Below are 27,300 nucleotides of genomic sequence, written 5' to 3' on the forward strand. Positions count from 1 at the left end.
AAACACAACTTATATTGAGAACCACCAGGACAGCAAATGATAAATAAAGCTTCTCGTGACGCAAAGCAACATTTATCAACAGAAAGAAACATGAAGCACTCTCATGAAAAGTTTATGGATTCCCAAAGAAGGCCCTAAAACTAGCATGCTAGCACCATGAAGGCTCTTTTTGCTTTGTTCACAGCTGTATTCCCGGCATGTAGAACAATGCTTGCCACATGTGGTGCCCAATAAATGTTTGTTAAATGAATGAATGACTGGGCTAGGGTCAGGCCTCAAAAGTCTTTTATTAAATTTCATTTAATTTTTTGTTTCTTTTCTTTTTTTTTTTTTTTTTTAAGATGCAAGGTCTCACGATGTTGCCCAGGCTGGCCTCAAATTCCTGGGCTCAAGTGATCCTCTCACCTCCTTTCCACATAGCTGGTACTACAGATGTATGCCACCACACCCAGCCCAAAAGATGTTTAGGGATAAAAGTCCCTTCCATCCCACCCACATAAGGCCCTATATGGCCTATGATTGCTTAACTTAGTTGTTGTAGAAATAATTACAACAAAAAATCACTCACATCTAAGAATCAAAAGGGCTGAGAAGACAGAAACAGGTACAAGGGGTGGGTAAGTTTAGTGTGGTGGAACAAGCACTAAACTTAGAGTAAGGAAAACTGGGTCATATCTAATTCCTGCTACTTCTCAGCTGTGTGACTGAAGACAAATCATTCAGCTTCCTAATTTCAGCAACTATTATAACTATCGTTAGCACCGGTTGAGGCCTTACTGTGAAACAGACACATATATTTATTTACCAAAAACAACACTATGAGGAAACCAAGACACAGAGAACTTTAAGTGACATATCCAAGGTCATATGGTCAGTAAAATCAGAATGAAAAACCAAGCTGACTCCAGGGGCCATGCTCCTAACCAATACATTACATTTTCTCTATAGAATAAAGGAATTATTATTTCCTCAGGTGGCTGACACATGGATGAAGAAAGCCAAAGGCATTTACTGCCTTTTATTAACTACTTTTTATAGGGTCACAGTCATTAGGGGAATGAGGGAGTTGGAGGGGAGGGATGACAACACAGTGATAAGTGACTGTACTTCTATACTTTGCAAAGCCCTGCCTCTACCTACTCTATTACTCAAAACCTACTAACCTGTGAGGCAGGAGAACTATGTAATATTATTATACCAATTTTACAGAAGAGACAGTAGCTCAAGGAAGTTAGGAGGCTGGGCATCATCACATAGCAAATTATCTACAGAATGAGCATAAAATCCCCCCAAATAGAAGCCCCTGGCCTTTGCCTTGTGCCATTCCACAGACTGGTACCCCTCTATATAACTGCTCATGTAGTTGCCAGCCAATATGAAGAGGACCAGTTTGCTTACAAGGGAGAGTAGGTAATTTGCTCATCTCTCCTGAGAGAGGAATCTCTCATCACCCTCAGTGTGCGCAGTCCACAGTGGGACAGAATCTACTTGGCCAGGAGCCCTGGATGTTGGTGCTATCTGAGGTTGGGGAGAGGGGCAGGAGAGTGCAGAGACAGACTCCCCGCTCTGATCCTTATACCTGCCTCTTCAGAAGCTTGAGAGCAGTGATTCCTGGAAATAGCGAACCGGCTCTTACCAAGCCATTTCCATCCCCAGTCACTAGTGGTCCTCCCAATCGTATAAAGGTCCTTTGACTGATGCCATTTTCAGCCCGCAACTTCTGGTGACCATGATCTCACACGTTCCAAATAATTCACATCTATTAAACAGCTGCCTTTTTTCCCCTCTCTTTTTACAGACTGATCCAGAACACCAAAAATCTGATACACATTGAGCCGGGAGCATTTACAAATCTTCCCCGATTAAAATACTTGTGAGAAATTTTCCTTTTTAAGCAACTGGGGAGGAAAAGATGGGCATCTCATGAAAATCAAAACAAGGAAGAGGTTGGGAAGATTTTGTTTACCATATACATAGCACTATTTGCATGTTCCTCTTCAGCCTTCTGATTTAAATTTAATGGCATTTCTTGTCAACCACCATGCTGGGTGCTTTTGCATACAAGTAAGTGATTCCCAACATTTTATCTGTCCTATACACCTGAGAAGAACATTACTCCTTTGCAATAATTTTCGGCATTGACAATGAGCATGGGAGATGGAGGTCACAACATTTTAAGAAGGGTAAATCAGAATCTCTAAGGTGAATAGAGAGCAGGTGAAAGGGAAAGTGGCAATTCTGATTTGACTCCTATCACTGGTTGAGAATTACTGATCTCCTTTATCTCATTTTTTTCATTTGTTCACTAAATAAAAACTTTTTAAGTATTGCCTTAAGGTAGACATTGTGCTATGTAAGCTCAATCATTATTTTCTACTTCCCATTAACTCTATCAGTTAACATTAGAAATTGAGTTCCACTGTAGCCTGCCACAATCATTGCCTTGCCAGCAGTACCAAAATTCCTGAAATCTATGAATTTATCACTATGGATCTTCTCACATATCAAGTCATCCCTATTCGCAAAGAAGTCCCCCTAACACAGACATCCTTTCTTTCTTCTTAAATTTCATAAACTCTTCAGAGAATGTAAAGCCCACCTCCCATCACTGACCAGAAAATAGGAAAACAGAGAGAAGGGATATCTCTCTGCTATTTCACGTCATCAGTCTTGCTCTCAGCCCTCCTACAAAGCTGCTACTGGAACTGGCATAGTTCCTTTGTTAATTCCAACACTGAACAATTCCAGACTCAGGTGTTCTGCTTTCTCAAACCTTCAGGGTGTCTACAGGGGACATAAGCATACTATAGCATCAACTACTTTGGAAAAAAACAAAAGAAAACCCCAGAACCAAATTTGGCCACTTATTATCTAAGAATCATTGTCTTCATTAAATAGTATTTTAATCCAAAACTGTGATATTCTCCCAACCCAAGTACACATTGCAGTCTAATCCCACACTGCTATCCCCAGCTGTAGATAGAGCAGAGATCCAGTATGACCTGGGCTTTTGGATAAGGAGGACAAAAAGAGAAAGCCAGAAGAGAAACCTGGCTTTGTTTCATTGTCACCAGGATGGCAGACAGTTCACATCAGTTGTCCAGAGCCCATGACTGGTGAATCTAAAACTCGGTGGAAATCCAGATGCATAGACTCTGAAGGAATCCCATTCTTGTAATAAAATATTTTTCAGTTTCACCTGTCACTTAAGCCTCTCTCCTCTTCAGAGGCTAAATAAAAGGTGGGATGAAAAGAAGAGCCTTGAATAGTTCCAAACACCAGAAGAATGTTTAATGATTTCAATGAGATGCAAAGAAGAACTTCCTGAATTATAATGTAGTTAAATAAGGGAAATTTTTAATAATGAAAAATATGGATTTCTAAGATTAATCTTCTTGAAGTATTTGAATCAAAATCTGTTCCAAATTTAAGGATACTTTCTAGAGCTATCAAGAGCATGTAATAAACTAATTACCAAAAGGAAATGGAATACAATACAGTAGGAAAATGTGATTGATTTACTAAGAAAAGAAAGGCTGGAAATATAAATGAAAAAGACCTTTAAGTTTGGTCCCAGTCCCCAGATATCTAAATAGGAGTCATTAGAGCATCTTTCCCCATAGCATGAGGGACTTCTGAATTCCAACAATGTTTCTCAGCTAAAAGTAGTCCTGATAATGCCAAACTCAGTATTTTTTTTTTTTTTTTTTTTTTTTTTGCGACAGAGTTTCGCCCTTGTTACCCAGGCTGGAGTGCAATGGCGCGATCTCAGCTCACCGCAACCTCCGCCTCCTGGGTTCAGGCAATTTTCCTGCCTCAGCCTCCTGAGTAGCTGGGATTACAGGCATGCGCCACCATGCCCAGCTAATTTTTGTATTTTTAGTAGAGACGGGGTTTCACCATGTTGACCAGGATGGTCTCGATCTCTTGACCTCGTGATCCACCCGCCTCGGCCTCCCAAAGTGCTGGGATTACAGGCTTGAGCCACCGCGCCCGGCAAAACTCAGTATTTTTAAATTTAATGTGACAATTGTATTTGCTAAGTGCCTTTCTACTCCCTTGTTATCTTTATGTCTTAATAACAATCTCTTTTACCCACTGTCTCCCCACACCACTACCGTGTCCCTAATCACAGAAGCATCTGTAACACAGGCATCAGAAAGTTTCCAGATGTTACGAAGATCTTCTCCTCTGAAATTAATTTCATTCTGTAAGTAACAGGCTGATTGCTATGCATAACAGTTTCCTATTTGCAGCTAAAATTTGGAAAGTAAATATTTCTCATTTCTTTCCTCAAGGGAAATTTGTGATAACTTACACATAACCACCATACCAGGAAATGCTTTTCAAGGGATGAATAATGAATCCATAACACTGTGAGTAAACTCCCAGATTCATGTTCTGCCATACAGCCTCGTGCTATTCTCACTACTAGTTTGAGGTGAGCTCTTTCTCGTGTTTTACCACATTCCTCACTCACTGGTGACATTCTACTTGACCTAAAATGCTAAGGGTGAAGTGAGTTGTATAAGATCACAGCTGGGTCATATGTTCACATGACAACCAACCAACCAATTCAGTTTAAAGTTAACCAAACAGACCCTAAAGATTTTTAGTGACTGAGTTTCAAACTTACGAAATTGTTCACTGCATTAATGAAAAATGCTCCAAGACTGGGAAGGGACAGTCTAGAGAGGAGTGGCTTTCCTGGCTGAAAAAGAGCACAGAAATGTCAAGATTTCAATGGAGGAGAGTTTGGAAGGATATTCTCCAAGTAGGAAAAGTAGTGGATCAAGTGACCTTGCTCTGTCTCTCTCCTTTTCACCTTCCTTTTGGGTCCCTCTCACTTTGTTTCTGAACACTATCTATGCTCATTCTCTCTATCCCTTAATACTTAAAAATAATGTGTTTTTATTTGACAGTTACTCATCAGTTATCAGGGTATCCCTTTCATGGTGTTTCCTAAGGTCTCACTATTCAAAGTATGGTCCGTGAACCATCATCTTTAGCATATTCTGAGAGCTGTCTTGCATTGCTATAAAGAACTACCTGAGACTGGGTAATTTATAAAGAAAAGAGTTTAATTGGCTCACAATTCTGCAGGCTTTGCAGGAAGCATGATGATGGTATCTGCTCATCTTCTGGGGAGGTCTCAGGGAACTTACAATCCTGATGGAAGGTGAAGGGGGAGGAAGGAGCTCACATGGCCAGGAGCAATAGAAAGAGAGAGAGCAGGGAGGTGTCACACTCTTTCAAACAACCAGATCTCATGAGAACTCTATGATGAGAACAACACTAGAGGGATGGTGCTAAACCACTCATGAGAAATCACCCCCATGATCCAGTCACCTCCCACCAGGCCCCACCTCCAACATTAAGGATTATGATTTGTAATGAAATTGGGTGGAAACACAGATCTAAACTGTATCCTCTGGTTATAAATAGCTCACTGCAGACCTACTAACTCAGAATATGCTTTTTACAAGATTCCAAGTGATTCACATGTACATTAAAGTTTAAGGAGCACTGCACTAAGGTAACTCAATCCATGTTCTTCACAGTACACTTGTCTGACTTCCTTCCCTCTGGAATCCCTGCCATATATCTTCACATGGGAGCCTTCCACTGCCCCACCATTCAGAAGCAGTATCCTGGGCACAGTGTCTCATGTATTTATTTATTTATTTATTTATTTATTTATTTATTTATTTATTGAGATGGAGCCTCACTCTGTCACTAGGCTGCAGTGCAGTAGTGAGATCTTGCAACCTCACTAGGCTCACTGCAACCTCCACCTCCTGGATTCAAGCAATTCTCCTGTCTCAGCCTCCCGAGTAGCTGGAACTACAGGCACACACCACCACACCCAGCTAATTTTGTATTTTTAGTAAAGACAGGGTTTCACCATGTTGGCCAGGATGGTCTCAATCTCTTGACTTCATGATCTGCCCACCTCAACCCTCCAAAGTGCTGGAATTACAGGCATGAGCCACAGTGCCTGGCCTCATTTCTTTATAACTAAAGCCCAGTGACCGTTATTTAATTCTGTTCCTCAAATCCATATTCCTCTCACTCCTTCTGCTTTGGTTACAGCCCATGGCAAAATTGTGATGAGGCAATAAAGGAGCTAACCCTTAAAGAAAAGAGAAAGAACATGGATTGGAATGACTCTGAAATGAAGAGATAGATGTGAAACAAAAGAAGAGACCATCTCAGAGGACTCTCTTTTATATCACTGGATTCTAAAAATTTGTATCCATAGTACTCTGCCTTTGTATAGTACTTTTATTTTGCATAGGTATAATTTTACATGTATAATTGTCATGTTACAAAGCTGAGACCATGCAGCTTCAGCTCAGATTACTGCAATCAAAAGAATACAGAGCAGCAACCACAAATAATTTCAAAATAACCCATATTCTTTACATGTAACTCTTGAACAAAGGGAAGGAGACCCTGTTGATCCTAGAAATATTTCTCAACAGTCTTTCTACCCCTGCCACTTCCCTCACACACCACAGCTCTACCAGCTGTTTATAAAGTGTTTTCAACTAACCACTGCATAATGGATCTGGAACCACTCATTCATCATGTCCCCCACCAAAAACAAGGTATTCACCAACCAAACTCCGAATGAGGTGATATCACATGCCTTAGGATTTGGGATCTTTCATATCTATATTGAGAACACAAAAGACACAGGATTAGATTCATGTCCTGGAGAAGTTCATAATCTCTATGAGGGGAAAAACATGAAAGAATGAACGGATAATACAAGCTAGTAGATATTCACTATGAGAGTGTGTAGTACCTAGAAATAAGATCTTAGAGAAGTCCTCTTGGGCTGGGAAAGTCAGAAGAGGCTTCATAGTGGAGCTGATAGACTTGAATTAGACCTCATAGAATCAGTAACATTTATATGGGTAAATGTGATAATAGCAGCTAATATTTATGTAGCCCTTATTAAATACCTGCACTGTTTTTAAGTACTTTTTAAGTCTCATAGCAACCTTATGAGGTAGGAACTGTCGACCTTACTTTTAGATGAGGAGATTAAGGCACGAAGAGGTTAAGTATCGCTATCCCAGGCCAAGATTTGGACCCAGGCAGTCTGGCTCCAGAGTCATGTTCTTAACCATTATGTGGTGCCACATGCAGAGAAAGGCATGTTCTCTCTCGGAAGGAATCCAAGTGAAAAGACAGCAGGAGCAAAAGCATGGGAGGAGGAGAACAGAGTGGGGCTTACTTCTTGGGTGTAAACATGCTGTTTAAGGAACAGAAAGTAAGTTTAGATAACTGGCTGAGATGGAGAGGACATTGAATTGCAGAGACTCTTAAATGCCAGGACAAGGGGACAGGCTTGGAAGTAATGCTGAAAAAAAGTAATAAAAGAATCCACCCAATAAAGTAGCCTTTATTCAAAGATCACAAATATCCACAACTCTCTTCGATTTTGACCTAAATCTAAAAATAATCAGGGACCAATAGGTACTCCTCCCAAGTAAACGTACAATGATTGGAGCGAAGTGAAGTAAGAATGAAAGGGCAGCAGACATGGAGGAGGGTGAAGAAGAAAATGAATGTTGGGATAATCCATAGGTAACTATGAGCTCACACAACTGGGCCACCCCACCAGATTCAAGGAGTAACCAAAGATTCCTTCTCACACATCATACTTCAGAATGTACACAGAGAGCTTCACAGTTTTCTTGTGACAGGGCCATTAACTTACGTTGGTCATGATTTTAAGAACAACAGCGCATGCCTGTAGGGTGTAATTGCCCCACTCCGAAGTTAATAAAGATTTAGGCTCCATGTCTCACAGAGAGCCTGTGGGACATTGTAGTTCCATCCCCCTTCTCATTCTTGGCCCTTCATCTGGAAGGGGAGTGATTAGTCACTTGCCTGGCACTTGTTGTCTGCTGAATGGACCCTTCTATAAGCAAAGGATCATGTGGAGCACGCTGCTGGAAAAAGGGTATTACACTTAGAGAGGAAAGCCTTCTTTTCTCAGCTATAAAGTTCAACTCTCTAATTAGAAAATAATGAAAGCAAGCCTTCTCTTTTCATTATTAGTGGTACTTGAGATTTTGCTTTTTGTAGAACCTGTCTTGCCCTCCCCCTACCCAAATCTTTACCAACTGTGAGCTCATTTAATGAAAACAAGTGAAGTCACTTGGTGCTGGAGAAACTCAGTGGGGCTAATGCTAAAACTATGCATTATGCTCTTATGTCCCTTCATAGCCACTTTGGTTGTTTATTAAATCTCCTCAAGAGGCCACCGTGAAATGCCCCTCCTCCCCAAATAAGCAGGATTTAGCTACACTACCTTCAAAATACTCCACATGATTGGTCATACCAGTCTCAGAAAAAGAGTCAATCTTGATTCACATCTTAACTCCACAAAGAAAAGGAAAGGTCATGGCAATTAATTTTCGAAGACCCTACAGAAAAGTGATATCTGGAAAAGCACGATGATTCCAGCTGTACCCATGACAAGCCACAGCACAGAGGCTGCTGGTTCTCTCTACTGTGTTGAAATTGGAATCCTGGGCTTCAGTCCTGGCTCTGTGTCTGACCAGCCAAGCAGCCTTAGTCAGGTCATAGTCTGACATACTCACTTTGACATGCCTCTGTCTCTGCCTGTTCCATGGGATTACTACCTCCTTGTGTGAATCAAATCACTTTGTGTCAACTATACAATCACCACAATTACAATTATTCACAGTTAAAGGCTCATACATAGCAACCTGAAGCAGGCCAGTTGTTTTAGACCATCTTGAAAATATCACATCTCATCATCTCCTTTTAAATGTTTTTTTTTTAAATTTTTAACTGACAAATTGAGGCACTTTCCATTTGTCTTTTCATTGACAAATGGAAAGAACAGTATGATGAACACCCCTATACACCTTATGTAGATTCATTAACTATTAGCAGCTTGCCACACCCCTCCATCTCTTTGTATGTGAGTATATACCACTCACTACCCTTTAGCCAAGCCATCCAAAAGAAGTTTATAGACATCATGATATTTCATCCCTAAATACTTGAGCATTATCTCCCTAAAACATGGACATTCTATGTAACTACAGTGCCGTCACACCTAAGAAAACCAACATGAATGTAATAATATTATCTAACCTACAGTCCATATTCAAATGAAAATGTCTTTTATAGATTTTTTTAAAACAATCAAAGTTTACGCATTGCATTTTTGCTGTTATTTCCCTTTGTCCTCCCAACGTCACCTCCCACATCTCCCGAACTGTCCAGCTTCCTTTCTCTGTTCTGTATGACATAGGATTCTTTGAAAAGCCCAAGACAGTTGTCGGGATTCAGCTGACTATATTGCCATGACTAGACTCAGGTCAAATATTTCTACGAGAACACTGCAAAGGGGTGCTGTGTCTCTCCCACTACATCAAACCAGGAAGTACATTATGCCCCACTGTCCCACTACTTGGCTGCTTGGTTAAGGCAGTGACTGCCAGAGCTCTATTGTAAGAGCACATTTTCCTCTGTCATTACTAAGTAAACTGTAGTAGTACACTTTGAGTTTCTGTGACTAGTCAGTTGGCCAACAATTTTCATCCAATGGTTTCAGCCTCCATTGATTATTCAGTTGTTACAAAGGGAGTTACAACATGGTAGTTTTTACATGCTATCATTCTTCTACATTTATTAGCCAACAACCTTCTGCAAAGAAGATGCCTCCCTTTTTCCCCTTTTCCTCGTTCTCTCTTGGTCTGTCACTTTTTGAGTATCACTATAGAATGTGGATTTTTCAAAAAGCTTATTCAGCATATTAGAATCCTTTAGTGTTATCATTCTTTCTGATGCCTGTTACTCTTTTTATTATTACATACAGTAAAGTCACATAAGTTGACATAAACATAGCTGAGGTAGCAGGAAACATGAAAACTCAGTGCTTCTGAGAGGCAGGAGGCACAGCCATATGGGGAGAGGGATCCCTTGCTATAGAGACTGTGAGCCCCCAGAAATGGGGGGGCTCTGATTCATGACTAGGGTTACAGCAGCATATAGACAGTTACTCATTTAACCACTGCCAGCACATCCGCTAGAGAAGTGTCTTCATACATGAGAAATTATTCAGCTGTAAAAGGACTTCAGTAAAGTTCCATACAGGGAAAGTGAATTTAGGATTCCCTTTCTTTATAATGCTGTTTGTATAGTCATTTGATAAAAATTTGCTTACAAATATACCACCATATTTTCCAAAAGATATTTTCTAAAATGGTATGCTTTGCCTTTCAGCAATGGGGCTGCTTTTTTGAGACCCTGAGTATCGTAAACATAAATTAAGCTTTCTTCTTTGAAATCATCCAGAAACCAAGTGATCCCAAAGGAAACTATAGAAGAATGCCTGATATTGTTCATATTAGAACCCCAGAAATGCTTTTAGAGCCCCAGGAATATTTGGAGTTCATTATAAAGCACCATTCAGACCCAAAGTATCATCTGTGATTAATATCTAAAGCCCAAATCTTATTTTGAACAAAAAGGTGCCATTCTGTCTGTTTGATTCATAATTACTGGCAGTTGAGTAAAGAGCCTAGACGATGCTTTCAAGTTAGGTACAGCTACTGTAATAGAGGAGAAGTTGGGGGAGGTGAAAATCTTCATTTTTGTGCCTGTGACAAAATCCTCAAAGTAAAGCAAAGGAAGCCCTCCTTATTTAATTCTGACACCATGATGTTTTGGAAAAAATTTATCTGAAGTGACTCTCCAGATGTTTTTTTTAAGGGCATTAAAAGCATTGTTCAAGTCTGACAGCATGAGGTCTCCCACTCAGATTTGTAATTTCTCCAAAGTAAGGAAGCTTCTTTTTTAATCAAAACAAGGTAGCGCATTCTATTGTGTGTGACTGGTAAGAACAGGAACAAGAGCAACTGAAACAGTGGGCCACATTGTTTGGAAAGTTGAGACAAGCAGGACTCAAAAAAAAAAAAGACACAGAAAATGTCTAAAGGCCAAAAAGTCCATGATGCTAGCACAGATTCTTTAGTGTGTGAGTATATCTGGGCAGCCCAAGCCACTGACCTGACTTGCTCTACCCAGAAAGAGAAAGACCCTCTACCTCAGTAGAGAAAGATGATAGTTCAGTTAAACAAGATGCCTATATTTGATAGAAATCCTGTCCAGAGCTTGGAAAGGGAGACCCTTTCCTCTGTTCTGGTCAGAAGGCTGGAGGCTACTGCAAAATATAATAATAATTATAGGACCAACACATGAAGCATTTATTGTGTTCCAGAACCTACTTATAAATGCTTAACATGTATTTACATTTTTAGTCCTTATAATAGTTTTATGAGGTTGATACTATTATTATATTTTCAGATTAGGAAATTAAGCCACAGAGAAGGTAAGTAATTTGCCCCAAGTAATTCAGATTGTAAGTAGCAGAGCTGGGATTCAAGCAATTGGGTTCAGTGCCTGTAGATTTAACCACAAGGGCACATTTACAGCAATGACATTGTTAGTGTAACAGAAAAGCATAAAATCCTAACATGTATCAAAACAAGGATCAGGGCAACATGCAACCATGAAGGGTAATGGGCATCTAGACTACTGTTAGCAGCTTTGGTGAAAACAAAGCAAGGACTGCTTTTTCTTCATCAACTACACATGTAGTGCCATCACTTAGAAGGTAGAGAAAGCAATTCAGGGCCTAGACTCTGGACACAATTCTAAGCAACGACCATTTGATTTGCCGCATTGAAATGATGAGAACAGTATCATCCTATGATATACCCTAGGGCAAGTGTTCTCAAACTAGCATACTGAAGGCTCACTGGGAGAGTTTGTTATAAAAGTGCATATTTTTGGATACCACTACTAGTTTCTGATTTAATAGGTCTGAGTCTGCATTTTTGACAGGCAGGTCCAGGTGATTCTAATTCATTGGATGAAGGAGAAAACTTCGACAAATACTGGGCAAGAGTCTAAGAAATCAAATTTAAAAGGCTGTGATTCGTTTATCTAAAAGAGACTGCTCTAAAGGAATTCAACCCCTAAAAGGCAGAAGACTGCCAAAGAATAATATCCTAAGTATAAAATAAAAAACAATTCCAGTGAAATGGAGTTGCTAAGGAGGCAACAAGGTTGTGTATAATTATACAAGACACCAGGTATCAACCCTGTACCTAAGTTCTCAGATTCTGCAATACAGAAGGAGAAGAGAACTATTGAAAGTGGCATCCAGTAATCCAATATGGGAGAGCTAGTATGTGAAGCTGTAAACTCTGCAGAATTTCAGAAGAAGCATATGAGAGCATGGGAAGCCCTGGAAGCCTCCCATCCCGGGGTTGGGCGAAGCCGCTGCCTTACCCAGGCTATTGACTGAGCTAGGTACCAGGCATTCTGTGAGGCCCCAGGGGGTTAAGAAATGAATTAAATATGCTCCCCTGCCCTCTTTGAACTGAATCTAACAAGGAAACTTAAGAACTATTTTGTAATCTCTAATTATATTTTCTGAATTTCAGTTTAAATATTGTACTTCAATATGAGTCATACCTTTATATATATATCGGTTTGTCTCAGCTGTGTTATGGGTTGGTGGGAGGAGACCATACATACATATATACACAGAGTACATACATGCTGTTGATATTACATGCATACACACACACCCCAAAGTGAAGTTCCATGCTCATTTTATTTAACAAAGACTAGAGAGGCCTTGTAGACAACAGCTCCCTGGAGCAGGAGCAAGTGAAACATGTTTCTGAACCATTTCTCAAGTCACACCCCACAGCCTGTCCCTGGCCAGCTTCCAGCAACCCTGCAAAGGGAAGCAAGGGTCTTGGCAGATACTAGGAGCTTAACTTTACATCACACCACAGCCCTTTTTCACGTGGGTTTTACCTCATCATTGACAAAGGACTTATACAAATATTTCCATCTAAGTCAGTAGCTTTCAAACTTGTTTGGCTATGATTTATGGCAAGAAATTCATCTGACATACTCCAATTTGGTCATCCAATTCATTTAATGTATATTTATTGTAATACTCCCAGGTGCCAGGCCCTGTTCTAGATACAGGCGGATATGTTCTCCTAGAGAAGGTAAACAATAAACAAGTAAAATATAATCAAGAGTCAGATGATAAAGCAATGGAGGAAAAACAAATGAGGAAAGGAGGACAGCAAAAGTAGGGGATAGGAAATTGGTATTTTAAACAGGGCAGCCAGTAAAGGCCCCACTGAGAACATGACATGGACTACAATCCTGCAGGAAGAGGGTGGGTAGGCCATGAGGATATCAGGGCAGGAAAAGTAAAAAGGATCAGCAAAATCAATGTGCTGGAAATAGCCCCAGCCAAAGCATGTTCCGGTCGCATTTATGCCAGTTGTGGGCGTTAGACAAGTCACTTTCCCTTGCTGAGCCTGTCTCCTTCTTTGCAAAATGAAGATGTGCTGCTTGATCCTCTCTAGATGCCTTTTTGCCTCAAACATTTTCCAGTATTTGTGTTCTATGACCCTCTTATGTCTTATTCCAGGTAGAAGAATATATATGCGTGTGTGTGCATGCGTGTGCGTGTGTATTTATAGACATATGCCATAAAAATGGTGGTATAAATTTTGATAAAAATTAACACCCTAATTACTTGCAAAATGCTCTAATACTTTTCATTCTTTTCTATGCAGTTTTTTTTAAAATGCTGGTTACGCCCAAGTAAACTGATTCAACTAATGTTGTTATAAAACTGTTTACAGACATTGAAATCTTGGTTGTGGAGCCAAATTTCACATCAGCAAAACTACCTACTCATCCAAGAAAAAAAAAAAAAAAAAAAAAAAAACGCTGGCTCAGTGCTGGAGGCTGCCTCTGCCCTCAGCTTTCAATACCCAGAAAACCATATGCCCACACAGTCCTGCAAAACCAGAGGAAAGGCTTAAGTGTTAAACAACTCTGGCCTCAAATCCCAGCTATGCCACTGTTTTCCTTTGACATTAAGCAAACTACATAACCACACTGAGGCTTAGGTTTCTTGTCAGTATAATGGAAATGATGATAAGGATTAAGTCATAAAATACACACAGAGTGGCTGATGAAGTATCTGGCACTTAATAGAAACTTCATAAATGAATAGTGGTGGTGAGGATGGAGGTAGAGATAAACTAGAGCAAAAAGAACAGCTTCCTCCACCCAGGCCCTTAGAATCTAAAATGTTAGAGAAACAGAACTAGATATTATAAATGCCTGTAATGGTCTTAGTAATAAATGTTACAGGAGGAAGAATGTGTGTTTCCAAACTGTTTCTTTCAGTTTCTTCCCATTCCTAAACCCTCTCCTCCCTTCTTCAGCAAACTATATGGAAATGGATTTGAAGAAGTACAAAGTCATGCGTTCAATGGTACAACAGTGATTTCACTGTAAGTATTTGCTTATTTCCCCAGCTCAAGAATAAAAAATGAAATATTGCTCTTTCTACCAGATCACACTCAATCTTCAGCAACTAACTCAGGGCAATACTTTCAAGTGGCTAGCCCTCAGTGTTCATGCATGTTACTAGGCAACTGGATGGCTGGAAACCCCAGAGCACCCTGATTTCAAAGACAGATGCAGCCTGGATACATTGAAGTTGACAGTTTACTGAAATATTCAACACCCTACTTTATGCCTCCTCCAACTCAGTGCCTCCCTCTCTAGCCCCCTCACTCAGGTTGATGGTGTGTTAGACGCAGCAGAATTTCAGAAAGAAATTCTTCCCTTAGCCCCACTGCAGAGAAATCGGAAACCACCACAATTTACTAGCCTAATCAGCCACAACAGACCCACTCAGAGAGTCCCATCTCTGTACTGCTAGTGCAAGAGGAAGCTCTTTTTCCACAAGGTAGGGAGATTTGTGTTTTCACCACAGCCTACTTAGTTCTTCATGTTAACAGCATTTCACTCAAGAAGAGCATCGCCACTGTCTCCTTCATTGCTCTCAACCTCTCTTTCCTTCTATGGATCCTCTTCTAAGAGTGGCACATTCACAAAGTTTGTGGGGCTGGGGACATTTGAACCATAGCAAGCAAAGGGTGAGGTGACAGTCACCCTACAATTTGTGCATAATAAAAACTAAGAGCACATGAAAAGTTCAATTAAAGCCAAAATTAAGGAAAATAAACAAAAGGCTTTTAAAATAATTAAGTTGTATAAACCAATGATCTGTAATAATGCTTCTCAAACTTTTACACACCTAAGAAGAAACTGCAGATTGTTAAAACAGAGATTCCTCGGCCCTACCCCCAAAAACTTTGCAGTAGAACTAGGTAGGGCCTGAGAATTTGCAGTTTTAACAAGCTTCAGGAGATGCTGATGCCGTCAGTCTAAAGTTGGGTAGCACAATTTACTACAATGTGCTATTCATTATTAATTATAGATATCTAACCAAAGACTCTTCGTGCTATATAGTTTGGTGGCTAAGAGAATAGACTTAAGAGACAGCGATGGGGACCCAAACTCCAATTCCACTATTTAACAGCTGGTATGACCTTGAGAAAGTTACTTAACCTATCTAAGCCACAGTGTCCTCACTCATAAAATGGATCCACTAATAGAAGATTCCCCCCACCAAAATGAAAAGATCTGTTTCATATCCTCAGTACTTAACACAGTGCTTGGCATATAGTAGGTGCTGATTTATTATGTGCTATATAACATAATTAATTATGGGTAAACAATTAAACAAGATTATATTTTTATGTGTTTAGCACAGCATAGTAGCACATACTAAGTGTCCAAGAAATGGTAGAATTTTTAAAGTTGTTCTCCTATCATGGGTAAATTTGCCCTCATGTTCTTGTTGACTTGATGACTTAATGAAAGGTTCATTAACCAGAACCCTTAAGTTAATGAAGGGTTCAGTCTGGCCAATTGAATCGGTTTGTTTTCTGCCAAACTTAAATCAGAGGCATTTAGATAATCTCCTGGCACAGTCCTCTCAGATGCCTCATTCCATTATTCACTCAACAAATGTTTACCAAGCATCAGCTGTGTTTGAAGAACCATGCTATATTTTGAGCAGAAATGAAGATGATTAAGTCCTGGTGTTGCCCTACAGGAGCTTACAGCCTAGGAGGAAGCATCTCCAAATGGTGTATAAACTGCACATTAAGTACTAACTAAAACAGAAGGCAAAGCATGAAGCCTTCCAAGAGAGAGATGAAGTCCTCTGGGATTTCAAAGGCAAGAAGAAAGGAAATTATAGAAAGCCTCTGAGAAAGGGGGTCTTTGAGCTGGGCATAACTTAGGCAAAAATAGAGGGAAAATGCCTTCCAAGCAGAAGACAGCAAGAAGAATGGTCCAGAGGAGGAAGTATAGGATGTATTCATAGACCATCAAATAGTACTTTCTAGATGTGAGTTAGGGACAAAACAGGAAGGGCTTTAGATGCCACGGTAAAGAGTTTAGACTCTTCTGCAGAAAATGAGAAGCCGTTGAAAGTTCTGAGATGGAAATATGAGGAGTGCTTAAAGAAGGTTCATCTGTGAGTAGGACGGATGGAAGGCTGGAAGGGATAGGGCAGGGCTGGAGACACAAATGCCAGGGTCATCTCAACAGAAGGGATGGCTGAAGTCCTGTGTGGATGAGGTTACCTGAACAGGGGAAAAATAAGAGAACTTAATACTAAATTAAAGGGAAACAAGATGAACAAGAGAAGCAAGAGCAAAATAAAAGAGATGGGAGGAAAACCAACACAGTATGTCTGTGTGAGGTCAGGAAAAACAGAAATTTAGGAGGGAAGACTTCAGGTGGTCAGCAGAATTTCAGCTGTTACAGAGACGCCAAAATGGGTATGAACTGTGAAAATTCCAATTCGTCAACATACTGTATACCCCGTATCTCACTGCTGCAAGAAAGAGGAAACCAAGGACATGAGTCAGTTTGCCAAGAACAAACTTCATTTCATTCAACAAACATTTATTAAGCACCACTGACATATTAAGCACTGTGTTAGGTACTGAGTCTGCGATGGTAGAGCGGACACAGTCCCTGCCCTTATGAAGTTTCTCTTCTATCAGAAGAGACAGACAAAAAAAGCAATAAATAATAGACAAAATTATTATAAGAGTAATATATACTATGAAGGAAATAACCCACTACTGAGATCTGAGAGAGTATGAGGGGTGACCAATTTAGGCAAGGTACTCAGGATGGCCTCACCGAGGACATGATATTTAGGCTGAGCCTGAAGGATGACCAGGGTTCCGCTGTGGCAACAGTGAGGGGGGCAGGCTACAGAAAGAGGAAGCAGATGTGCAAAGGTCCTGAGTTGAAAGGAACTAAGTTGGTAAGTTCCAGTAATTAAGAGGAGGCCAGTGTGGCTGGAGGGTCTTTAGCAAGGGAGTGACTGGTGATGGAGGAGATGGAGCAGGATTGAGCAGCCACGGGAAAGGAGTCTGAATTCTCTTCCAAGGACAAGGCCACCCATTGAAGAGTTTAAGCAGGGAGGGAGGAGCAGTTTTCAAAACTGTCAAGCAAAATGGTCAAGCTATACATTCAGCCCTTCCTCATAAATAGACCTGTTCAAAATTGTTCAGAACACAATGATACTGAAGTCCTGCAAAGTTCGCAAACACCTAACTTACTAAGCAGCAGGGAAAAGACAGGAGCAGTCCCAGAAGGTTGCCCTGAGGTATCCGAGGGGTCTGGGAGTCAGTGTCTGCTGTTTCCAGAGTACCCAGCTGGGAAAGTTGTGATGGCGCTTGTGGGTTCTTCCACTGTGCTTCGAAAGGTCATCCTGCATGTGTGTCTCACACCAGCAAGGTCACATCATTGGGAGAATTCTCAAAAGTGACCCCCAGGAAAAGGGGGGAAATGGATTTATTTTTTGACCAAGTTATGTAATACAGAGTTATCAGTATACAGAAAGATCTGGGTTTTAATAAAATATGTGAAATACTCTGTCTGAAATTTGAACAATTAGTCTGACTGGGCTGACACAAGAATAATTTTCTCACAGAGCCCAGTTTCCATGATTTATAACTATAACTGAACATAATTAAAACAAACCAAATCAGGAAGAAGAGCCATGGAGGTTTAGGAAGAAAAATTTCTTTTGATTTAGATTTTAAACAGCAATTGACTCTGACAACCTCATCTCTCTGAAAGTGGAAATACACCCAGGGGATGGGATAATGTGAGACTGAGAGGTGCATTCTGATGAAATGGCTGAGGGTTTCCAAAGAAAATGCTTAGTAGAAACGTGGAAGACAGCCACCCAGAGAGTGAGATGCAAGGGCTTTTGCAGTTCTTAAATGGCAAGGGGGTGGGGAATGGGTATCACTGTGTTTGCTCTGCTGTGTATACTGTAATGGTGGTAAGAGAATCATGTTCCTATGCTTGAAATCATCACACCGATGATACAGGCATACTGTGCCCACCATTCGGGGTATTTCAGATGCTCTGTGAGTCACGACCATTCTCTTACAGAGAGGAGGTGCTCAGAAGAAGGCTGGCAGGCGTAAGCCCAGGGATTCCTCGTCTAGCTCCCTCGACTACCCAGAGAAGGGCCTGTGCTTGGAGATACCAGTGTCAGGGGCCAGACCGGAGGCTGCCTAGCAGGACCAGGATGTGCTGCTCCTAAGAAGTTTAGCTTGAATGACTTTGAGCTAAAGGCAGCAGAGCCCTCAGGGAGCTTCTTCCATAACAGCTTTTGGCTTCTTCCACAGCCTTGAGAGTAGTGGCCCTCAATACTTTTGTTTCCATGACTCACACACACACCTGGTGATGATCATTTACACTGCACAGCCCCATGGGACACTCAGGTTCTGGGGTAATTTTCTACGGAGGCTGTAAGTCCTCCTCTTTCTCACCTACTGAGAAACGCATGTCTGAAAGAAAAAGGATGCAAATTACACTACAAAAGGGATAACTTTGAAACAAGATGAGCAAGAGAAGCAGGGCAAAACAAAACAGATGGGAGGAAAACCAACACGGTTTGTCTATGTGAGGCCAGGAAAAAAGGGATAACTTTCAACGAACCCTACTTTTTCAAGTATTTGTAAACTTCAGTATATTACTGTTAGCACACTCTGAGACATCCAAGGTCACAATGGCTGAGAGGCTAACAAAGAGCAGGCTGCACTTCAGCCCTTCGGCCTTGGCCTCTTGGAGCAGCATTTTCATCCTTACCCAGCTGCCTGGTGGTAAACTTTCAGAACTCCAAGACAGGAGCGGGTGAGTACTTTAAGCTGTAGAAAAGAATTCTACCAAGTGAGGAGAGAATGGAAGAAAAAAGATGTGGCCAAACACACATGCCAGCAATTTCGTAATTTCATCAAGGACTAGCGTGTCTTTCTTCCACTCTCCCTCCACTTCCCCCTTTTTTCCCTTCTAACCCTATATACCATGCACATAGTTTGATCTAAACATGTGTAGACGCAGCTGTGAATGCTTACACATGAGGTACAAACTCCACTAAGGAAAATGTCCTTCCCTACAGGGTACTAAAGGAAAATGTACATCTGGAGAGGATACACAATGGAGCCTTCCGTGGGGCCACGGGGCCCAGCATCTTGTGAGTAGAGGGGTGCTGCCTCCCCTCCTTGCCCAGTGCACCCCAACAGGACTGCTTAGGGCATCCCTCCATGTCATCCCCAGGCTGATAGGTGGGGCATCAGTCTCTACACCTGAAAAGGCTGCTGTTGGAAAGACCAAGTGTATCACCCCAAACTGAGAGGCTTAAACAACAGAAATTTCGTCTTACAGTTCTGGAAGCTTTTAGATGTCCAAAATCCAGGTGTCAGCAGGGGTTGGCTCCCTCTGAGGGCTGTGAAGGAAGTGTCTATTCCAGGCCTCTCTTTGCTCGTGCTAGCCCTTTCTAGTTGTGGCAACATAACTCCAATCTTCACATGGTTGTGTGTATGTATGTGTGTGTGTGTGTGTGTGTGTGTGTGTGTGTGTCCAAATTGCAACCTCTTTTTTTTTTTTTTTTTTGAGATGGAGTCTCGCTCTGTCGACCATGCTGAGTGCAATGGCGCGATCTCGGCTCACTGCAACCTCTGCCTCCTGAGTTCAAGCAATTATCCTGCCCCAGCCTCCCAAGTAGCTGGGATTATAGGCACCCACCACCATGCTCAGCTAATTTTTTGTATGTTTAGTAGAGACAGGGTTTCACCATGCTGGCCAAGCTGGTCTCGAACTCCTGACCACATGATCCACCTGCGTCGGCCTCCCACAGTGCTGGGATGACAAGTGTGAGCCACCATGCCCGGCCCAAATTGCCCCTTTAATAAGAATAGCAGTCATATTGGATTAGAGCCCACCCAATAATCTCATTTTAACTTCAATACCTCTGTAAAGACCCTATCTCCAAATAAGGTCTCAGGTACTGGAGACTTCAAGATACGAACTTTTGGAGTGTGGGACACAATTCAACCTATAACATCAAATATGGGTGGGGAGTGGCCTCATGTGCTGGCAGAGAGGCTGGCTACCCACCTGGAATCCACTCATGGAAATCTAAGGCCAGAGATCTGGCTTGCCCATGGCAATTGGCTGGACAGGGCTGAACTGCTGTCAGACTCTCTGAGGGTGCAAGGATTAGGGCCAGGCTCTCTCAGTCAAAAGGGGTTTAAAGGACATATGCGAAAGTTAGGAGGAACAGAACATGGAATCTGACAAAGCCTTGAGAAGCCTGAAACCTCCAACATCCTGCAGAGACCTGAAGCTGCAGTCAGGCTTTAGGGAGAAATGCAACAGAGTTCCAGATTCTGCACTGCTCTAACATAGAGCAACCAGTTACCCCATCACAGAGGCGGCAGTCCACGACGCCCTACTCTAGCAGCTGTTATTTATCCAACACACATTGATTGAACCTATCCTATGTACCAGGCACCGTTGTGAACAGACAGTAGTAAGCAGAATAGTCCTGGTCCTTGCCCTTAACAAGATGACAGTCACATAAGGGAGACAACAGCAAACCGGGAAAGCAATAAACAGACATGTCATTTTACAATATACAAAAGTTCTAGAAAAATGGTGAGCAAGGCAACCCACTTCATTTGTTTGTTTATTCATCCATTTATTCACTAACTTACGAACCCACTTATGTGGTAGTCACTGGATTAGCATCAGGGAAATGGCAGAGAATGAGAAGAGACAAACACTTCTGCCTTCATAAAAAGGGGAATATAGACACAGATCAAATAGGTAAATAAAATATGTAGTGGTCCAAATGCTATTGGTTGTAGGGGGGAAAACTCATTCCCTAGAGGGGGAAATTGCCATTTTAAAGGGGATGGTGAGGGAAGACTATCCTGAAAAAGTGTCATTTGAATGAACACCTAAAGGAAGCAAGTTATGTGATTATCTGCAGGAAAAGTGTTCCAGGAGGGGGAACAGCAAAATCAAAGGTCTGAGACAGGATCTTACATTGTGTATTTGAAGAACAGTAAGGAGGCCAATATGGCACAGTGAGCAAAGAAGAGAATCATAGAATATGAGGACAAAGCTGTGGCAGAGAGCTGGACCATTGTGTGGCGGAGGTGGGGGTGCTTTGGTCACTATATGGCCTTTGTCTTTTCTTTAAGTGAGATGGGGAGGCCTTAGAGTTTTGAGCAAGGGAAGGAAATGAACTGTCCTGGTTATTCTTCATACTGTAGAACCTGCCACGATCAACTCATGGCTCTGTCTACTTTCTATTTCCACCACTATAAGACCCAAAGTCTGTCTACTTCCTAGCTCCTGCCCCTCTCAGCCTCACTCTATTTCCTAACTCCTTCCTGCTATCCACTTTTGACTGTCTACTTCCTGTTCTTGCCACCACTGAGCCTGACTGTGCTAGTTCCTAGCTCTCACTGTCAACTTCTGACTTCGTCTATTTCCTAGCTCCTGCTACTGTCCAGTTCTCACTGTCTACTTCTTAAGTCCTGCCACTATACTTCCTAACTCCTGCCATTAAAATTCCTACATCTTTCTGCTTCCTAACTTCTGCCACTGTCAATCCTAACTCCCTCTAATCTCCACTCAACATCATAACTTCTGTTTACTTACGACTTCCACTATTTTGTGGCTCCGCCCACTGCTTTCTCTGCTCTCAACTTCTGGCAACTTTATCCCAGGAGTCTTTTTCTGTATGTCTCATATTCAAAGTATAACAGACCCCAAATCATGTAGGTTGGCTAAACACTCTCCAGTTTAGCACATCCTGTAGGCAGAGCTGTAACAACAAGCTGGCCTTCTGCTTGGTCACTAGGAAAACAAAGAGAGCTCCCTCTGGCTCAGGTACAAAACACAATAAAGTCACTGTGTTCCCAAGACCTCTGCATGACAGTATTTGCTTAAAGGGCTGCTTATCAGCTGCTTAGAAGTGACCGTGGGCACTACAGACCCCTACACTCTCATGTCCAAAACAGTAGCACCAGACCCAGGTCTCTTCCTTCCCAAGAGGTTGTTCTCATTATATTCCTAGGATTTGAATCATATCTGAAAGCATCCACTCCACCATCACTCAAAAAGTATTTCCCCCATCCACTAGTCTGTCATTAAGACTGAAAACCAACTATCAGAGGTTCACTGCCTTGTAATGACGCCATACCATTTCTAAGACCCTAATTTTAAATGCACTCACTCAAAAGACAAAAAATCCACCAGATCTTCAAAAAGTCCCGTGCTCAAGCCCTGAGATAAAAACCCTATAAAGCAGAATGAGAACCCTGGTTACCTAATCAACAGGGACACAAAAGCAGAGAAGTCTGAAGCCCCTGGGCCAAATTTTGCTTCCTTAATTTTTCCACTGAGGACCTATACCATCATCACTCCATGTTGTCAAATTCATCTTCCATCAACCACCTATTGGTCCCCACCATGCGCTGAGCACCACATCTTGGGGACAATTGCTGAGGGGACCAATGCTGCTGGAAAAGTTTTGTGGGGCATCAGCAGCAGCCACTTAGAAGATGAGCACAATTGTTTAATTTCCATTGACTCTTCCTTCTCCTAACATTTAATGTGTTAGGAATTTTCTTGGACGTTGCCTCAAGTCTAGTAAAACCAAAGGGTTCAGGACATTGTTGACAAAGCCTGAGCTTTCCACACAGTTCTGCTTGCAAGGCTGAGTGTTTGCTTGCTTTGAACAGATGAATCAAGTTTGCATTAGAGTACATGCATTCGGTTCCTAGGTAGATGATGGCTAATGCCACACAGCAGCTCTTAATAAGGTAACCAGCCTATGCTTCATGAAAATCTCTCCTGCAGGGCTTAAACAATCAAAGACTGAAGCATCTGAAGCCCTGAATAATTCTCCCTGGGGTAGAGCACAAAAGTTGATGTAACTGCATGTGCTGGCTGTCTCATAAAGCAAGTGATTATTTCACTTCTGCTAAGTGGAGAGAAGTAGAGGAAGAGAGAGGGTGGGGTAAAGGAGTTGGAAGAGGTGAGAGAGAGAGAAATGCTAATGTATGGTAGGTACGAGGAGTTATACTTAACCTTGAAAAAAATAATGAGATGCACATGAGAAAAAATACAGAATCGCCTTTTTGAATTCAGATCTTAGTGAGAGTAATTGAAATGGAGAATTAAAGGAAAAGCAGAATGAAGAAAAGATTTCTCAGAGCCTAAAACGATACTATTGTTGAGGGAGGTTCCATTCTCTGAATAAAATGTATAAGATAAATAAATAAAAAGCATTTCTCCCCTTTATTATTCAGGGATATTTCTTCCACCAAATTGCAGGCCCTGCCGAGCCATGGCCTAGAGTCCATTCAGACGCTAATTGCCACGTCATCCTATTCTCTAAAAAAATTGCCATCGAGAGAAAAATTTGCCAATCTCCTGGATGCCACGCTGACTTACCCCAGCCACTGCTGTGCTTTTAGAAACGTGCCAACAAAAGAGTAAGTAAAAAATAAAAGTTAAAGCCTGCCCAAGCTGTGGCAGAGATTCAGATTTTGAAATAGTCAGTGAGTAGAAGTTCCATTCCCCTTCACTCCCGGCTTCTCAGCCAGCTACATAGACATAGGATCACTTTCAGATAGATAAAAAGAAAACAAACTCTTCTGTTTACTTGTGAAAACTGCTGCCAAATAGTTGATTCACTATACAGCTAGAAGACCTTTGTGGCCAATTCTGGGTAAACTGAATTAGAGGCCACTTTAGCATTTGCAGAATAGAATACAAAACTGGCTTCTCAAATGATTCGTTCTAATCCTTATCAGGAAGCATCATTTTTTTTATACATATATTTTATTGAACTTTAAGTTCTGGGGTACATGTGTAGAACATGCAGAATTGTGCATAGGTACACACATGGCAATGTAGTTTGCTACCTCCATCCCCCAATTACCTATATCTGGCATTTCTCCCCATGTTATCCCTCCCCGGCCCCCATACCCCCTGCTATCCCTCCCCTACTCCCCCACAAGAGACCCCACTGTGTGATGCTCCCCTCCCTGTGTCCATGTGTTCTCATTGTTCAACACCCACCTATGAGTGAGAACGTGCGGTGTTTGATTTTCTGTTCTTGTGTCAGTTTGCTGAGAATGATGGTTTCCAGATATATCCATGTCCCTATAAAGGATATGAACTCATCGTTTTTTATGGCTGTATAGTATTCCATGGTGTATATGTGCCATATTTTCCTTGTCCAGTCTATCATCAATGGGCATTTGGGTTAATTCCAGGTCTTTGCTATTGTAAACAGTTCTGCAATGAACATACATGTGCATGTGTCTTTATAATAGACTGATTATAATCCTTTGGATATATACCCAGTAATGGGATTGCTGGGTCAAATGGAATTTCTATTTCTAGGTCCTTAAGGAATCGCCACACTGTCTTCCACAATGGTTGAACTAATTTACACTCCCACCAACAGTGTAAAAGTGTTCCTATTTCTCCACATCCTCTCCAGCATCTGTTGTCTCCAGATTTGTTAATGATTGCCATTCTAACTGTTGTGAGGTGATATCTCAATGTGGTTTTGATTTGCATTTCTCTAATCACAGTGATGATGAGCATTTTTTCATATGTTTGTTGGCCTCATATATGTCTTCTTTTGAAAAGTGTCTGTTCATGTCCTTCACCCACTTTTGAATGGGTTTTTTTTCTTGGAAATCTGTTTTAGTTTTGTAAATTCTGGATAATAGCCTTTGTCAGATGGGTAGATTGCAAAAATTTTTTCCCGTTCTGTTGGTTGTCGGTACACTCTAATGATTGTTTCTTTTGCTGTACAGAATCTCTGGGGTTTAATTAGATCACATTTGTCTATTTTGGCTGTTGTTTCCAATGCTTTTGGTGTGTTAGTCATGAAGTCCTTGCCTATGCCTATGTCCTGAATGGTTTTGCCTAGATTTTCTTCTAGGGTTTTTATGGTGTTAGGTCTTATGTTTAAGTCTTTAATGCAACTGGAGTTAATTTTAGTATAAGGTGTCAGGAAGGGGTCCAGTTTCTGCTTTCTGCACATGGCTAGCCAGTTTTCCCAACACCATTTATTAAACAGGGAATCCTTTCCCCATTGCTTGTTTTTGTGAGGTTTGTCAAAGATCAGATGGTTGTAGATGTGTGGCATTGTCTCTGAGGCCTCTGTTCTGTTCCATTGGTCTATATCTCTGTTTTGGTACCAGTGCCGTGCTGTGTTGATTATTGTAGCCTTGTAGTATAGTTTGAAGTCAGGTAGTGTGATGCCTCCAGCTTTCTTCTTTTTGCTTAGGATTGTCTTGGCTATGCAGGCTCTCTTTTGGTTGCATATGAAGTTTAAGGTGGTTTTTTCCAGTTCTGTGAAGAGGGTCATTGGTAGCTTGATGGAGATAGCATTGAATTTATAAATTACTTTGGGCAGTATGGCCATTTTCACAATATTGATTATTCCTAACCATGAGCATGGAATATTTTTCTATCTGTTTGTGTCTTCTATTATTTCCTTAAGCAGTGGTTTGTCATTCTCCTTAAAGAGGTCCTTTACATCCTTTGTTAGTTATATTTCCAGGTATTTTATTCTCTTTGTAGCAATTGTGAATGGCAGTTCCTTCTTGATTTGCCTCTCTTTAAGTCTGTTATTGGTGTATAGGAATGCTTGTAATTTCTGCACATTGATTTTGTATCCTGAGACTTTGCTGAAGTTGCTTATCAGTTTCAGGAGATTTTGGGCTGAGGTAATGGGGTCTTCTAAATATACAATCACATCATCTGCAAATAGAGACAATCTGACTTCCTTCTTTCCTAAGTGAATACCTAAGTGAATACTCTTTATTTCTTTTTCTTGCCTGATTGCTCTGGCTAGAACTTCCAATAATATATTGAATAGGAGTGGTCAGAGAAAGCATCCTTGTCTAGTGCCAGATTTCAAAGGGAATGCTTCCCTTTTTGCCCATTCAGTATGATATTGGCTGTGGTCTGTCATAAATAGCTTTTATTATTTTGAGATACGTTCTGACAATACCCAGTTTATTGAGAGGTTTTAGCATAAAGGGCTGTTGAATTTTGTCAAAGGCCTCCTCTGCATCAATTGAGATAATCATGTGGTTTTTGTCTTTGGTTCTGTTTAAGTGATGGCTTACATTTATAGACTTGCAAATGTGGAACCAGCCTTGCATCCCTGGGATGAAGCCTATTTGATCATGATGGATAAGCTTTTTGATGTGCTGTTGCAATTGGTTTGCCTTTATTTTATTGAAGATTTTTGCATCTATGTTCATCATGGATATTGGCCTGAAATTTTATTTTTGTTGAGTCTCTGCCAGGTTTTGGTATTAGGATGATGTTGGTCTCATAAAATGATTTGGGAAGGACTCCCTCTTTTTGGATGTTTGAAATAGTTTCAGAAGGAGTGGTACCAGCTCCTCTTTGTATGTCTGGTAGAATTCAGCTGTGAACCCATCTGGACCTGGGCTTTTTTTGGTTGGTAGGCTATTGATTGATGCCTCAACTTCTGCCCTTGTTATTGGTCTATTCAGGGTTTTGACTTCTTCCTGGTTTAGGCTTGGGAGGGTGCAAATGTCCAGGAATTTATCCATTTCTTCCAGGTTTACTGGTTTATGTGCATAGAGTTCTTTGTAGTAATCTCTGATGGTAGTTTGAATTTCTGTGGAATCGGTGGTGATATCCCCTTTATTGTTTTTATTGTATCTTTTTGATTCTTCTCTCTTTTCCTTTTTATTAATCTGGCTACCAGTCTATTTTGTTGAGCTTTTCATAAAACCAGCCCCTGGATTTATTGATTTTTTGAAGGGTTTTTTGTGTCTCTATCTCCTTCAGTTCTGCACTGATCTTAGTTATTTCTTGTCTTCTGCTAGGTTTTGAGTTTTTTTTTTTGTTTTATCTTGCTCCTCTAGCTCTTTCAATTTT

At 41.1% G+C, this 27,300-nt stretch overlaps 1 protein-coding gene across 4 annotated transcripts in view; it reads left to right on the top strand.

Moving 5' to 3' along the window:
- Window positions 1-27,300, top strand: part of LHCGR (luteinizing hormone/choriogonadotropin receptor) — a 66,255-nt gene that overhangs the window by 21,557 nt on the left and 17,398 nt on the right. For 2 of the 4 annotated variants that reach the window (XM_032292158.1, XM_032292159.1), the window contains 6 exons: window positions 1,799-1,873; window positions 4,136-4,210; window positions 4,299-4,376; window positions 14,331-14,399; window positions 19,460-19,534; window positions 23,667-23,852. In XM_032292158.1, the coding sequence (XP_032148049.1) occupies window positions 1,799-1,873; window positions 4,136-4,210; window positions 4,299-4,376; window positions 14,331-14,399; window positions 19,460-19,534; window positions 23,667-23,852 (558 nt within the window). The remainder of the gene's footprint in view (window positions 1-1,798; window positions 1,874-4,135; window positions 4,211-4,298; window positions 4,377-14,330; window positions 14,400-19,459; window positions 19,535-23,666; window positions 23,853-27,300) is intronic. The other 2 variants (XM_032292160.1, XM_032292161.1) reach the window with 1 other exon arrangement.

This window comes from Sapajus apella, unplaced genomic scaffold (assembly GCF_009761245.1).
Source record: "Sapajus apella isolate SASKATOON/1434 unplaced genomic scaffold, GSC_monkey_1.0 scaffold26, whole genome shotgun sequence".
Lineage (NCBI taxonomy): Eukaryota > Metazoa > Chordata > Mammalia > Primates > Cebidae > Sapajus > Sapajus apella.